The 16631-nt window shown below is 49.3% G+C and overlaps 1 protein-coding gene across 3 annotated transcripts in view; it reads right to left on the bottom strand.

The window, feature by feature from the left end:
* Window positions 1–3340: 3340 nt before the first annotated feature.
* Window positions 3341–16631, bottom strand: part of CNIH3 (cornichon family AMPA receptor auxiliary protein 3) — a 127240-nt gene continuing 113949 nt past the window's right edge. For all 3 annotated transcript variants that reach the window (XM_066381067.1, XM_066381085.1, XM_066381076.1), the window contains 3 exons: window positions 15909–16021; window positions 11751–11894; window positions 3341–8346 (listed from right to left, as the gene is read on the bottom strand). In XM_066381067.1, coding sequence (XP_066237164.1) covers window positions 8319–8346; window positions 11751–11894; window positions 15909–16021 — 285 coding nt within the window. In that variant the 3' untranslated portion in view covers window positions 3341–8318. The remainder of the gene's footprint in view (window positions 8347–11750; window positions 11895–15908; window positions 16022–16631) is intronic.

The following is a 16631-nucleotide window of genomic DNA, read 5'->3' as shown; positions in this document are numbered from 1 at the left end:
TAGGGAGTCTTTTTTTTTTTTTTTTTTTACAGACAGATAGAGAGTCAGAGAGAGGGATAGATAGGGACAGACAGACAGGAACGGAGAGATGAGATAGTCGTTCATTGATTGCTTTCTCATGTGTGCCTTGACTCTGCGGGCCTTCAGCAGACTGAGTAACCCCTTGCTCGAGCCAGCAACCTTGGGTCCAAGCTGGTGAGCTTTTGCTCAAACCAGATGAGCCCGCACTCAAGCTGGTGACCTCGGGGTCTCGAACCTGGGTCCTCGGCATCCCAGTCTGATGCTCTATCCACTGTGCCATCGCCTGGTCAGGCTAGGGAGTCTTTATTAGCTAGCTATGTGCATGGACCACATGGGGGCCAAAGCCCTTCAAATCAATGTGGCCCTGAACACAGTTTGGGGTTAGGTTTTATAGGGAGAATTAAATACTGATTGAGGAATGGAGAGGGGAGAAAGCATAATATTAAAACAAAGCAGTGAAACAAGCTTTCTTACAATGTTTATCTATAGCAGTGGTAGTCAACCTGGTCCCTACCACCCACTAGTGGGTGTTCCAGCTTTCATGGTGGGCGGTAGTGGAGCAACCAAAGTATAAATAAAAAGATAGATTTAACTATAGTAGGTTGTTTTATAAAGATTTATTCTGCCAAACAGTGAAAATCCAACATAAAGTACTTGGTGACTAATTATTATTATATGCTTTAACTTGCTGTAACTCTGCTTTATAAATTTTATAAACTAATGTTACTTCCCTACTTTATAAATCACCGTTACTGTGGAACTGGTGGGCGGTTAGAAAATTTTACTACTAACAGAGATACAAAAGTGGGAGGTAGGTATAAAAAGGTTGACTACCCCTGCTCTATAGGGGTAATTCAGGGAGAAACATTCTGAGAACACCTGCTACTTCGCAAAGCTAGCCCAAGGCCACAGTCTGGGAAACCAGCCTCAAGGCCAATAGGGAGTAACTTACTTTCAGAAAAAGTAAGTTCTGCTAAAAGTCTCTGTTTTAGGCCCTGGCCGGTTGGCTCAGTGGTAGAGCGTCGGCCTGGCGTGCAGGAGTCCCGGGTTCGATTCCCGGCCTGGGCACACAGGAGAGGCGCCCATCTGCTTCTCCACCCCTCCCCCTCTCCTTCCTCTCTGTCTCTCTCTTCCCCTCCCGCAACCGAGGCTCCATTGGAGCAAAGATGGACCGGGCGCTGAGGATGGCTCTGTGGCCTCTGCCTCAGGTGCTAGAATGGCTCTGGATGCAACAGATCGACGCCCCAGAGGGGCAGAACATCACCCCCTGGTGGGCATGCCGGGTGGATCCCGGTCGGGCGCATGCGGGAGTCTGTCTGACTGCCTCCCCTTTTCCAGCTTCGGAAAAATGAAAAAAAAAAAAGTCTCTGTTTTAGAGAAAGTAAGTTTGCCAAAAATTATTTATGTTACAAGCCTTTCTTTTCTACACTTCACTATGATGCCACCAACCAACAAAATTCCCCCAAAGCCTCCAGTGCCACCAGCTGTTCTTGTTGCTATAATCAAAACAGACTGTCCCAAGCACGCACAGGGTCTTGAATGATGAGTTTCATTATAATTGAATGTGGGAACTGGTATTTAACTGGCTTCTCATTTTCCCTACTCTTCTGCTCTAAAATTTCAGAACTATGTTCCTACTAGCAAGGCCTGTTGTTTGGGGGTGCCAAGCATTTCTGAACAGCCTGGGTTTACAGCTCAGACCCCCATTCTGGTGTTTGAACACAAACCCTGCATCTGAGCCTCCGCGCTGGCGGGCAGGTAGTCACGCTCCAGGAAATAAAACAACCTCCTCCTTCTCAACCAAAAGGTGTATGTCTGCCCCCCAAGGTACCTGGAGGCCCAGGGAGGAGGCTGGCTTGCCTGGAGGGGTGTGGGTGGAAGAACAGCAGCTGTAAGGCTGGGAGAGAGGGGCACCCACATTGTGCATAGCAAAGCCAGCAGAGGAAGGTGCAGCAGTTACTGAGCTTATATTGTGTACAAAGCATAGCTCTAGGCACTTTATAGACCAGGGGTCGGGAACTATGGCTCGCAGCCAGATGTGGCTCTTTTGATGGTTGCATCTGGCTCACAGACAAATCTTTAATAAAAAAAATAATGTTAAAAATATAAAACATTCTCATGTATTACAATCCATTCATTTCCTACTGCTCATGTTCATGGTTGCAGGTGGCTGGAGCCAATCACAGCTGTCCTCTGGGACAACAACAAATTTTTATTGGATAATGAGTAATGTACATGGGTCGTTGTATGGCTCTCATGGAATTACATTTTAAAATATGTGGTGTTCATGGCTCTCTCAGCCAAAAAGGTTCCGACCCCTGTTATAGACATTACCTTACATATTGCTAAGACCACCATATAAGGTGGGTTCACCCTGACATTCGGACAAGAAGCACCCATCCAACTACTTGAAGACCTTGGAAGCCTCTTGGGAAGGGACCTAACCTATGGGAAGAATGACAATTCCCAAGTTAATTCAAGGTTGTGGAGCTAAGGTCAAAGTGTCAAAGTATTTTCATGCTCAGCAGAGTATGTTTCATTTACAGTAGCTCCACACTGAAGCCCTGGTGACCAACAGTGCATAAAACTTAACAGGTTACTATGCTATCATATCTAGGGAACACAAAGAGCATAAATGGCTGCACCACAGGTGTCCCTGCTGTGGGGTAGGTGGCAGATCTGGTCATGAAGGCAGCAGCACCTTCAGGGTCTTGCCCAATTTCTCAGAAGTACTGGCTGCCAGCTGCCACCTCGGCCAGCTACTGGCTCCTGCAGTGTGGCCATGCAGTGTACCAGAGCAGGGAATAGTAATCACTAGTAAATGTGAACAGTGAGCTCTAGTAAATAGTTAACAACTAGCCCTGGAGAGGGAAGAGGTGCAGGTGGGAGAAGGCTAAACTGTAGTACTTGCTAATTTCTGTGGTGTAAATACTCCCACCACAGCCAGTTTCAAGCTACTAATGAGACATCACTGAACACCAAGTTGGGAAAGACACAACGCAGTTATCTAGTATCTGTCATAAGCACAAGAGATTTGGCCTCTAGAACATAGCTGATGGTGAAATGTAATAAAATAATTAGGAGGTGATACATTTTGACTATATATTACCTTTGCTTTTAATATAATTTATTTAATTGTAAGCTTTCATAACCAGTTTGAACAATGGCTGTGTTTAACAAATGTTTAGCAAAATCCCTAAAAATGTTAACAATGGACTCCACTAGTCTGTTGGAGCCAGCTATAATGCATCACTAGCTGGGAAGGAAGAAAATGTGGCCATCACACGGTGTCCTAGGAAGATACTCTTGGAGCCTCTAGAGCTATCTGGGCAGAATTTAACAGGAGCGGAAATGATCATAGAGGGGGTGGGGGCAAAGCCTGGAAGATACTATTTTGTGGCTGTGTCAATCCTGTTTCTATCACTGATCACTAGAAGCAATAGAATTCCAATCCAAGGTGTCAGTACTAAGGTCTTTTCCCTGCACAAGCACAGCCATGCCAAATACTTCCATCATACACAGAGCTCCTGCAATGAGGAAACTGTTTCCTGCTCCCAACCTACACTAAGCTAACACATGTCCCCACCATCTTTCCCTAGGAACGTCAGGTTGTGTCCTGAAGAACCACCCCTCTGCCCACCTCAGTCTCCCCTCTGCCTAGGGTGAGACAAGTCACAGGGCACATCCCAGGATACCACCCCAAACACCCACAGCAGTTACAGAGGTCTGTGCAAGCCTCAGGAGCAGAGGCAGCCCCGAGATGTCCAGCTCGGATAGGCAGCCCTGAAAGCTGGATTGCATCTGCCTGAGCGCATCCCGCAGTACAGCAGCCCAAGGCCCAGAGAAGAAAGGGTAAGGAAAGGGACCTGTTCAATGACACAGTGTGAGCGCCATTCATTATTGTCAAAGCACTTTGCTGGCCGTATTCATCCTTTATGGAGAACAAAACTGTCATGACGGTGACAACTTTATTCAACATTGGTGCAATTACCAAGCCTAAAAATAGGGAGAGGGGAGATTTTCTCAAGAGGGCTGAACTCTGTTACCCACCTCTTGTGTCTGGGACAATCTGCCCCCCAGGATTGAGCGCGGAACGGAAGGAATCTAAGATTCATTGAACACTGCCATCTGTTACTATGAGAAGCGTTTCACCGCAATATTCTACATAATCCTTTTAACTCTGTGTCTGGAGGGGGAGCGGAGAGGAGCACTGAGCACCAAGATGTGTTGAGCGGCCGTGATGAGTTACTTTAATTATCACAACCACACTCAAAGGGACGATGTCATTACCCCCACTTCAGAGTTGGGGAAGCCTTGTGTCAGGAAGGTTAAGAAGCTTGCATGGGGTCCCACAGCGCAAATCCTTCTGATCACAAAGGGCTGTGAAACACGAGGGGCGAGCAGAGCCGTGCTTCGGGGGCAGCCCATGCCCGCTGCTTTCTTGCCCCCTTCTCTTCTTCCTTGTGTCCCTTGCCCTCCCTGTACCGTCTGACCCTTTCAGGAGTACAAAGTGGTCAAGGCCTGGAGTCCCAAAGACTCAGACTGGAGTCTATGCACCACGACTGACCAGGAACTATGACCTCGGCTCATCTGTCTAACCTCAATAAGCTTTAGGATTTTGACTATAAATTAGGGACAGTCAGCGTTCCTACTCCATAATGTTGCTGTGGGGATGAGCTGAGAACATGCATGTCCTAGGCTTTGCACAGGGCCTGGCTCGTAGCAAATATTTGATGGTAATTATCATCACTGGCTAAAGAACACGCCAGTAAAAGAGGTCTCAGGTCCCAGCCTGCCCTCCACTCCAGACACTGTAGATGGGAACAGTGCATCAGGAAGGCAGGTGGGCCCAGGGTCTTCAGTCCTTTCCCACATGGCCAGGTGGCTCCCCTCTGTTCGGAGGACCTTGCCCTGGAGGGGCACTGGGCGCAGGAAGGATGACGAGGAAAACTCGACCCTGCAAAGAGTTGGGTAGTGCTTACTGTGGGTGGGGCTCTCTTCTAAGTTCTCTGCAAATACGGACTCATCTCATCTTTATAACAAGTCAGTGCCCTGGACACCAGTATGCACTTCACTTAGCCAAGTGAAAAGTGGGCTTCAGGGACGCCCCCCAGGGCCTGCTCTGAGTCTGTGGGCACAACCATGCCAGGTCTGCAGCTCTGTTTCCCTAAGGGGAGAGAAACCAGAGCGGCCTTCCTGTACTGTCCGTGCCCCCCAAGAGACTCTCTCCTGGTGCCCAGACTCATGCTTGCCAGGGAGAGCTCTCTGTCACCCAAGGGGCCATTCCCTGTGTGATTCTTCCACGGGGCCACTGCCTCACCTCTTTCCTCCCTTTGGTCATTCCTGTGCAATAAACAGGGAGAGACAAAGAGAGTCAAGCAGATGAAATTGTGTGAAAGGCAGCAGACCTGGGTTTAAAGTTCACCCCTGACTAGCAGTGGGTCTCTGCACGTGACTCATTATCACAGGGTTTCCTCATCTAGAGAGGCAATAACATTGACCTCACGGTATTGTTAGGAGGGTCAGACAAAAGCATATGATGTTTATAGAATAATTTATAACTACTGTTATTAATGGCCATTTATTTGTAGCACTGAGTTTACGTCTGGCTACGTCACCTAGGGAAGACGCACTGGCCCTGAGCCTCCTCGGTTTCCTCATCTGTAAAGTGGGGGCAGAAATCTCCTGCTTTGTAAAATCGTTGTGTCCGGTGAGATCATGCATAAAGAATTCACTTAGCACAGTGCCTGGCACATGACGTGGGCTCTAACAACTGTGCCCATTTTTCTGATTCTTATCACAGTGATTGGCTTCTCCAGGAGTTAAGAACTGGCTCAAACTCCAAACTAACTACTTTGTTTTGTTTTGTTTTGTCTTTTTTCTTTCCCCAGTGCAACGTGTGGGAGGGAAACCTCTGATGTTTCTCTTTTAGAAACATAAGAACTGCCTAAGAGGCTCTTGCAGCTCTTTAAAAAGCTTTCAAAGGACCACCTTGGAGAGCCTCCCACAACACAGCAAGTCTGGGGCTGGCACACCAAGGAAAAGAAAAGTAGGCACTTCCGCTATAGCTCTATTTTAAAAAATCTTTTCTCAAAAAGTTAATGTTACTAATCAAACCTTAATAAGACCCTGAGCTACTGTACCAGCTTTCAGGCGCGATGGAAAGGATATAGGGTTTTTAAAGTCATGCGACCTGGCTTCAAAGGTGGGTCTGTGACCTGCTGTGTTGACTATAGGGAAGTTACTTACCTTCTCTGGGCTTCCGCTGCCTTACTTAGAAAACAAGAAAAAGACTGGTATCGACTTCATAGGATTGTGAGGTGGGTCAATCCCGAGAAATAGAGCAATCTATAAAATGTTAAGCACGGTGTGAATGTGAATCGCTACTATTTGCTGTTTGCAGAGATATTGAATGTAATGCTCAGTCACCGTACACAAAGTATCTCAGGAAGTCTGTGACCTCTTTTTTTAAGTTTGAATTTCCATATCCATTTTAAAGGTCTTTGTGTACTGGCATTCGCTATTATAAGCTACTTAAAATCTTTCCAGAAGGAGGCAAACTATACCACAAACAAAACAGCTCCATAGTGAGGATTAACCTGAACCATGTGCCCCCTCCAGTCAGTTGTATTTGCGAGGTGGCTGTGGTGTTAGGTTTGCTCTCAGCAGCCTGGACTCCAGGGCTTGTCTCTCTGGATGAAGGTAGCGGGTCTTTTTGGGAAAGGCGTTGAAGATAAGGCCAACCAGCCCTAATGGTAACTTTCTGTCGAGATTTAACGGCCAGGACCATGGGGACCGGCCAAGGGGAAGCCTGCTCCCCAAAATACCACTTCAGTTTCTCATGTTTTATATATTCAGCTAAGAGCAAAAGTCCGTATTTTGTTTTCTGCAGAATTTTTAGAAGCTAACTGTCTTTTTGAAACTTTGCTTTTTCTACATACCAGATTACCAACTATATGGTGACAAATGCAACCAATAATGAGGTTTAAATGAGACAGCCAGGTGGGTGAGACATTCAAGTTGTCACTGCATTTTAAACATAGCACACGATGTGTTACACAAACACCATTCATAAGCCTGAGTCACAGGTTCCTACAGGAGCTGGGAACATGTATAAATAGCCTGTGTGTGTCACACAGAAGGAGAGAAGGGGACCCCCAGGGGACAGAAATCATTGTGCCCGATTTGAACATCAGAAACATCCTGGTCTCTCCGTTATTTACAATCTCCCAGCACAAATTCCTACTCAAAAGGGAGAAAGAATGTCATATGGAAAATTCTAAATGAGCAGACATCCTCGCATTGAACTAAAATAAACAGTACAAATGATGCAGCATCATAAAATGAAACTGTGATTATGTTGTCTCATGTCTCAGCTGCTGATGTCCACAGTTCAGAACGCCCATTCTAGCATCTTCTGGCCTTGGAGCTGTGTGCGGGTACTTAAAGACAGTGACTTTGACCTGTGCTGACCAGTTGATTTGCATTCAATGACTCTGTGATGGCTCTAGGTGGCAACAGATAGTTTGTTGTGCTAAAGGACTAACACCTTGAACATGTAGTAAATGTTTTTTAAAATCATTTTTTCCCTAGGATTACCCCTTCCCAGCCCACCCCCCAACATCTGTGACTTTGGGCATAATTTATTACCAACATATTGCCCCAAACCCAGCTCAAGATATCACTCAGCTGAGCTCTCACAAAGCAGGGAACGAACAAGGACACCCTGCAGGCTCAAGATTGGCTACAGCTGAAAACAGTCCACACCTTCCAGACCCGCCCATTGAGGTGAAGGGCGTGGCCATGGGTTGGAAGAAAGACCAGAGCCTTGGTTATCCCGCGACGACCCTGAGGCCTTGGATGGGTCTCACAGGCTCAGCCTTGGCTCTTGGTCACTGCGGTCCCTGGCAGGCACCTTCCAGCCCTCCGGCCCCTGCTCCCACGGTCGGGAAAGCGGAGTGAACTTGGTGGGAGATGTTTGACGAAGCAGATTTGGGAAGCAGCGATTCTTGCTCAGGGGCGGTGGAGTGTCCCTGTGTCCCTGCTGCTCGGAACAGGGGCCTGCCACCCGAAGGGGGGTGTGGACGCTGAAGCCAAGATACATGGGGCGACAACACAGGTGCGTGGTAAACTCAGCGCAGCGGCTGCTGCCTGGTTCCCGTTCTGGGGCAGTCGGGTCCACCAGTATCTTTCTCACACATCCCCACTCCGGTCCCTTCTCCCAGTGCCAGCAGCAGTGACTTCTCAGCCTCGCCTCTCTCCCATCCCCGCCTCTGGTGGCACACGTGGTCTTTGAGTTAGGAGCTCACTAGAGTGTAGATCATGCTGGATGCAAAAGGAAGGGGAGAGAAGCATTAGTGGGAACCCGCGGAGGACTCAGGCAGACCCTCCAAAGGGGGACCTGCGTCATTCCTATCACTTTCTCGTTCCTGTCCCTAGGGCATCTCATTGGACTAAACCTTTTTTAGGAGGGCATACTGTGTCTCTTAGAAAAAGGACGTGCTTCTCTGCGTGCCTGTTATTCTCATTACGCCTGCTAGTCCTCTTTTCTGCGATTGCAGGCTGGTCCTGGCGGGGCGTGGCAGCGGAGTCCTAGCCCACAGCCGCCACGTGCTGACAGTGTGGCTGCATCCAGCTGCTCCCTCCCGGCTTAGGCCGGACAAGAGGCTAGTGCATGCTAAGTCTGCAAGCCAGGAAATGCTTTGCATCAAAACACATACTTTGTTGATTTGGCAGAAAGAAAAACAGCGTCCTTTCACATGGTGAAGAAAAAAATGGACAATCTAAGAAAGAAAAGCAAAAGAAAAAACCTGAAGTGTTTTACTTCTGACCCCATCCTGCTGCCAAACCCCAGGAAGCGCTCCTGAGTAGCTAGCCCCATTTTTGAGAACTTGGCAAGGCCTACTCCACCAAAGGCTGGGAAACAGTGGTGGGTGTGCAGCCCCATCCTCGCTTCCAGGGTGGCGAACATCCACCTGACAGCCACATCAAGGGTTCAGTGAGCACCTGCTGTGTGCACCCCGGCACTGCAGACACAGAGGGGAATAAAACAGGTGAGGTCTCCACCCTCAGGTAAACCGTAGGACTGGGCAGGAGGGTGGGGCTCCCTCAGGCAGGTGAGATGGGCCTGCTTCACACTCTTGACTCGAAAAGATCTTTATACTGAGTAGAAAGAGTCCATACTGGACTAACCAGCTAATATTAGTGCAAGTACATTAGTATTAATATCAGTATTAGCATTAGCTAGTCCCCATCCTGTGTAACCTGGAAGTTAAACATGTCTCCTGGTCTGAGGAGGGGGTGGCTCTGGGGACCAGGATGGTCAGTTAGTGCAGTATAGTGGGAAGAGCCCACGCTCTGGGACCAGATAAATAGCTGTCAGCTAGGCCCTTAGACACATTTCTTAACCTCCCTGAGGTCCTCAATAACCTCAACCCACATCGACAGCGTTCGTTCCCAGCTGCTGGCACTGGAGCTCCATACCCACGGGTCCCTTTCCCGCCCTAGGACGGTGGCCTGGGCTGACAGACCTGTGCTTCCACCAGCTCTGGGTCTGAGGGGCCAGGGCTCCTGCTGCAGGAGAACCGGGTCTTTGATGGCCCAGAAGAGCCCCCAGAAGGTCAAGTTCAACAAGGAACGGACTCTGGCAGCCACCAGGGGCCCAGTACGGCCCAAGGAGCAGTTGCTTCCAATATTGTTTTGGAAACAAAGTAATTAATGAATGTCACATGAAGCAGTGCCAAACTGAACTAAAAAACAGACAAACAGAATGTCAGGAACATTATCAGTTACATAATAATCACATCCAACACCATGCCACATGGCCCTCCGCCCCTCAGCCCAGCAGAACAGAGCGGCTTTGTTCTGTCTGTGAATTTCTACGACTTCTTTCCCACAATGCCTTGGGCTCGGCAGTTACTGCAACAAAACTGAAATGAGAGAGATTGAACAGGGATCAGGTGGATCCCAGGCTAATGGGGCAGAAAATATCCTTGTTTCGCTGTCTTTGAGGAAGGGCAGTGCTGCCTCTGGGGAAAGGCACCTCAGTCTGTTACTTTGCTGTAGGGAAAGAGGTTGAGCACATCCAGCAAAGGAACCTAACCTCCAGGTTAGCCCAGGAGTCATGATGCCAAGAGGGCTTGGGCTACTGCTAATAGGTTTCTCAAGACAGGAACCAGCCTAAGCAGGCTTTGGTGGCTGGACAGTTCAGACTTGAAGCCAGAGGACTTGGGGAACCTGCTGGTAGCTTGGAAATCTCCAGAGGGGCTTCAGAGACCCTCATGCTCCATGCAAGTTGAAGCAGGTGATGTTTCAAGACACTCCATCTATCTAAGAGGAGGGAACAGGTCACCCTGAGCATGCACCAAGCCTTGACTCCAAGAAAAATGTGGTAAAATAACCGAGACTCCTCCAAGCCTGAGTTATTCCAGGGGAAGCCACCAGGGCCTCTGGGTCTTCTGGGCACAGGACGGAGAGGGGAGAGGAGGCAGAGCTGCGCAGCAGCCCAAGGGGGCGGACCTTACCCTCAGGTGAGCTGCCAAGCTGCAGAATTCTGCATCAGCAGATCTAGGCCCAGGAATCTATTACATGTTAAGGAAGCATTCCCTCCTAACTCCCTGACTGTGATGCAGGAACTCCAAAGACCGCACTAGGATCAACACTTTTCTACAGGTTTCCTAAGACAGGCAACAGTTAAGAGCTGAGTCATTGGGATCAGATTTGAGATGGACTTACAGCTGTGACACTATTAGCTGTCACTAGGAAAATCATCTAATTATCTCAGATTCCACTTCCTCATTGTTACTATATGGGCAATGATGGCATTTAGTTCATAAACTTAGCAATACACATCAAGCTCTTAGACCAAAGCCTGGCTCGTTTTTAAATGCCAGGCAAATGCAATCACTCCTCGGCCTATTCTAGCCCAACTCGAATACTGAGTCTTGGAGTCCAACACTCCCCACCCCCTCTTCCTCACCCAGTTACTGTCAGCCATGGCACGCTGGAGACAGCACAGGGATACGTGAAGATATCGTGCCCTGCCACAGGTACCACATGATAGCAAGGTGACAGGTGAGACGCCTCAGAGATGAGCCCAAAGAGGAACAGGAAGGAGGAAGAGATGTTTCCAGAAAAGGCACTCTCTGGGGTATGAAACCAGAAGACAGTCTGTTTATAGCCATCTGTTTAGCTCGGATGTTGGGGGGTGGGGGAGGCTACCTGAAACAGAATTGCAAGGTCAGCATGTTTTACTTAATTAGAATATTGTTATGTAATATCGGGAGAATTGAAAGTGTAAGCATTTAACGACCCACATGCCCCTTTGTGAAGCGTGACTGCTGCCAGGGTCTCTGTTGTGGTCCCAAGAAGGCCTGCACACAGACATGGGGGCGAGGGGCAATGGGGTGTGCACACAGGCCAGAGGTGAGCTGACTGGCTGGACTTTGTAGCCGCCATGCCACGCCCTGTGGGGAGCGGGCCTGCAGTTCCCAGGGTCTCCTAAGAGCTGTTGGCAGGAGGTGTTCTTGGTGAGTGCCCTAAGGATGCACGTGTCAGCTGGCAAGGCCTGGGGTAGGACCTCTACCCCATTGCTGCTTCCTGCAGAAGCCCATGCTCCGAACCCCCATCAGACAGTGGGCATCATATCCAGTGGGCTCACAGGCCACCTCCCAAGGCAAAATCCCCCCTTCCTGCAGGAGACAGCCCCACCAGGAGGGGTGCAAACTCACCAGTACAGGTAGTAGAAGAAGGAGAGGAGATAGAAGGCCAGCTTACACCAGGCCTCCTTCTGACAGTAGCTCAAGGTGTCTGCATTCATGACCACCGGCGGGTCGTAGGCTAGTTCGGAACTATCTGCTGGACAGTGGAAATACCTGCAGGGGAAGAGGACACGGCATCACTGGCTCTGAAGGCAAGAAGGGACATTGGAAGTCATCTGGGCCAAGCCCTCCTGATGCTGGACAGCCCCTAGGAAGCTCTGCTAAGCAGGTGTCCGCCTTCTGCCTGAATCACAGACTGGGCACTGCTGAAAACAGCTCGACCACCTTCCAGCAGGTGGTGACCCTCCAAGTACTCAGATCTGCCGGCATCATGGCGATTTCACCCACAGCCACAGCCGCTCCAACAGAAGGAACACCTGTCGCCTGGTGGTACCAGGGAGGCCCGTTTGTCCAGGGCGGTGGATAGGGGTCTGTGGTGTATCTGCACGGCAGACACAGGCAGAGGCGTGGGTAGACGCAGAGTACGTCCCACTGCCTGGAGCCACTGTACCACACTTCTACCCTAATCACTTTGGATTAAATATTGTCCTCTAGCCAGACCCTCTTTTAAAACCTTGAATACTCTAGAAGGGACATCGTATTCCCACTTGAGTGTAGAGTAGTTTACAGGTACTTTTCTTCTTGATAGAAGGACGAGAACAGCAAAAGGAACACTGGCCATCGCGGGGAGAGAGCCACCAGAGGGATGCTGGGTGCACACAGACTAGTGTGGGGGAGACGGGACATGAGGGAGCAAACCTTACACTCTACCAAGTACCGTGTCAGCTCAGTGTGAACAGGCCTTGTTCACAGCAGGAGAGAACTCTCGGGAAACTGGGTAGGAGCCTCTTTGTAAGTGGTCAGGCAGGAGGTGAGGGCTGCCCACAGGATGTCCTCCGGCCCTTGGGTACTGCCACTGTCCGCCATGGCCCCCGGGGCCTCAGCCACAGCCTCCTTCAAAGGAACAAAGTGTGGCGAGATTGCTCAGAATTTGTTTTTCTGTCTGTCTGATAAGGACATCTGGAGGCCGGGGAGCAAAGTAATAGCCCTGCAACTTGGGGACAGGCCATGGTTCTGGACGGTGGCAAGACCAGGAAAGCGGACTCTGACCAGATTAACCACACTGCTTTGGACAACAACCCTGAGATGCGGCAGCTTACGAAGCTGGTATTTCGGTTCCCTCTTCCCTCCCCTTCGCAGGATTGCACTGACGTGATCTGTCATCGCCACTATGCAGAGAGGAAATCACAAGCTGGGTACAATGACATCTGCCAGCTCCTACCCCACCAGGCCACTCGTCTCTCCTCTTCCCAGGGGCAGATTTCAAAACCTATTTGCTTTTGCAGTGGACTTGTTCCCAAGTGACCTCAATAAGTGGAGGCAAGGGTGTCAGGGTGGCCAGTGGCTGTGTGGAAAGAGCCAGGGCTCTGCTGCTCACTGGTCACGAGCCTGACCTTCTTCAGGTCAGTCATTACCTTCTCTGAGCCTCAACTTATCCATCTATAAAATGGGGATGGAGTTGCCTACTCCAGAGTTGCCTACTCCAAAGGACTATTGTGATCATTATATGAGGAGATGGAGGCAAATCATCTGCAAAGAACAGGTACTGACTTAAAGTTCTATGGTTCTACTTCTACTTAAGTGGAGAGGTGGATCAGAGGGGCTTTGTCTGCATGAGAAATGGCTGGGTGGGACCTGTTGGAGGGGAGGGGCAGGTGGGAAACAGAAAAGAAAAATAGAGGGCGTTTAAGGACTCCCTTGTTTATAAAGGACTCCTCCCTCCTCGTTCCTTTTTCTTTTATTTTCTGAGCATTTATGAATTTCCTGAACAAGGCTAGGCCCTGTCAGGGATTCAAAAACAGTACGACATGGCCCCTACAGTGGCTCTCGTGCCAAGGGAGCATTCCAAGTCTAAGGTGTGGCTGCCTCTCTCCTTCTCCCTTTGCAGGGAGCAGCCCTAAGCAGCGATGCACAAGTCCAGATTCTGTAAGTTAACTACATCTTTGAGACCTCAGGAGGATGGCGCACTATTCCAATGACCTTGGGTTAAATTCCTTTTACAGGGAGAAGAGTCAGCCCTCTGGGCCAGCATGCCAGTGACAAGGACACAAACTATAATCCCGAGGCTGATCCCTGGCCCTGTCATGTCATAGCTGAGCGACTCTGAGCAGGGACAACCTTTGTGAGTCACTGTGTCCCCAAGTGTAAAACAGAAAAGGAACCCCTATGCACCCATCTATTGTGGATGCTGGGTAAGGGAAGGCGTGGAAAGTTCCTCAGTGGTTATGCAGTACATTGCAACCAACAATGGCCCTGTTTGATGTCTCTCTAAGTTCAGATTTTAATGGACTACCTGTATGTAAAGCAGAGCTTTCCTGTGTTACTGAAGCATTTCCCTTCCTGCCTAAACCTCATCCCTTCTCTTCTGCTCTTGGCCAATGACAGTGTCCCCTGCCCAGCCACCTGGCTTATTGGCTCCCTCTCCCACACTGCCTGCCCCCTGTCATTGGCCAAGGCCCGTCCATGTTACCTCCACGAACCCTCTCCACTCTCCACTCCAACTTCTACTCCCTGGCTCACATCTCCCTTATCTCTTCACCTGGAATTTCATCATAACCTCCTAACTGGATTGGGTCCCCAAAACTTCACTCTCCAACTCATCCTTCCCACTGCTGCCAGCGTCACCTTCCTAAAAAGCAGATTGGGGAATGTCATTTTCCTCCTCAAAAGTCTGAGGGCCACTCATTCACTACAGAATAAATTCATGCCAACATCCCCACCCAAGTGTTCAGACCTCCACGCCTGACCCCAGCTGTCTGCCAGCCTATCTCTGCTCACTGCCCTGCACCAGCCCTGCATCCAGCCACATGGAGCAGTTCCTCAAATTCACCAAGTGCCCTCTGACCTATGAGCCTTTGTTATGCTGGTCACTCAACCTGGAACCTGCTTTTCCAGAATTTCTGGTATCCCCCTTCCAGTCTCATCTAAATGCTCATTTCCCTCTATTCCTGTACAGATTCCTTATATAGGTTTCTCTCTGCATCTAGGGTGTATATTCCTTGAGGGTAGAGATTACATTTTACATTCATCTTGGATTCCCCCATGATGTCTGGCATGTGGTATGTGTTCCCTACGGTTTGCTAAATGAAGAAGTGAATACTCAAGACGTGACTAAATACAGACCATATTTTATGGTGAAATGACAATGAAGAGATGTTTTGAGAGGCCATAGTTCTGGGAACAAGTGGTAAAAGAGTGGTTAATTTATCTGCACAATTGCATTCTTTGCTGCTTTTCTATCCCTTGCTGTCCTGCCTCCGATATCCATATGGTGACTATATTTCCCATACAGCCTAAATATCATGATCTGATGCACAGTCTTAGCAGGAAATAGAATATTTAAAATCAGAACTGTCCCAGAAAACCTAGCCCACCTGGTAATTGTTTTTCTGTGTGTGTCTAGTTGTTGTTTTTTAATTAAGATACGATTCACATACCAAAAAAATCCACCTTTTAAAAGTACACAATTCAGTAGTGTTTAGCATATTCATAGAGTTGTACAACCACCACCAGTATCAAATTGCAGAACATTTTCATCACACTAAAGAACAAAACCTGTCCCCATGAGCAATCACTTCCCACTCCCCCTCCCTTCCAGTCCCTGGCAATAGCCAATCCCCTTTCTGTCTCTATAGATTGGCATATTTTGGACATTTCATATCAATGGCCTTTTGTGACTGGCTTATGATGTTTTTGAGGTTCCTGCGTGTTGCAGCACATATCAATACTTCATTGTTTTTTATTGCCGGACAATATTCTGTTGTAAGGATAGACCACGTTTTGTTTATCCACTCATTGGTTGATAAACATTTGGGTTTTCCTACTTCTTGGCTATTTCAGATTAGGATTATGCTGCAGCTGCTACTTATACTGACCGACAGGGTAGAGCTGGAAAGGGCCATCTTTTGGTGGACTTGCTGCCCAAGAGTGGCGCGGGGTGAAGGCACTGGAGAAAGGTTCTCCCAAAGGGAGAGGTAAGAAGAAGACCTAGGTGGCCGGGCTGTGCGGTGGACCTCGCCTCTGGAGGGCAGAAGAGGGCTAGAACAGACCAGTCACAGGCTGACTTACCTCCAGAAGTGATAGAACAGCAGAGGGACATTCAGGCCCAGGGTGAGCCACTCCTGGGCACACAGGAACATGATGCAGAACAGGCTGTGGATGGAGTACTCTGGCAGCACCAGCTGGAGGGGGCAGAGACAGGGGACCATGTTAGAGAGAGGGGCAGTCCCTCCTGCTTCCATGGCAGCGGGCTTCTGCCCAGAGACTGCCTCCAACATGCTGGGGACACAGACCCAACCTGCAGCAGCCGTTACTGCCCGAGATGGTGATCCAGTTCTGATAAATTCTCTTTATGGTGCCAACCTAGGCTTTATACCCAGCCCCAAATGGACACAAGCCCACAGCACCCTACTTCTGGGGGCAATGTGTTTCTGGGGTCACCCATGTGAAGCCTGGGCAGACCGGAAGAGCCTGCCCCGCCCCTGTGAGGTCTGACCTGAGGCAGGCCCACTAGGAAAGCACTGGTAGGGGTTGTAGTGATGCCATGACCACCCAGCCCTGTTTTTCTAGCCCGTGTCCCCCTACAATACAGGAACTCACAAACCTAAAGCAAATATGTGTGTTTACTGCAAATATAGGAGGGTTGGGGGAAAACTGGAAAACAGCATTTTGCTTGAGGATGCTTGGATTGAATGGAACCCAAGGGAAAGAACATGTCATGATGACCAAAGAGGGAAAATGCCCCCGGAGGAAGGGCATGGCCCAGACCGAGAAGGGTCACCTAGTAGAAGG

This window comes from Saccopteryx leptura, chromosome 1, assembly GCF_036850995.1.
Source record: "Saccopteryx leptura isolate mSacLep1 chromosome 1, mSacLep1_pri_phased_curated, whole genome shotgun sequence".
Classification (NCBI taxonomy): Eukaryota; Metazoa; Chordata; class Mammalia; order Chiroptera; family Emballonuridae; genus Saccopteryx; species Saccopteryx leptura.
The sequence above is the reverse complement of the archived record's forward strand: the minus strand, read 5'-3'. Positions and strand labels throughout refer to the sequence as shown.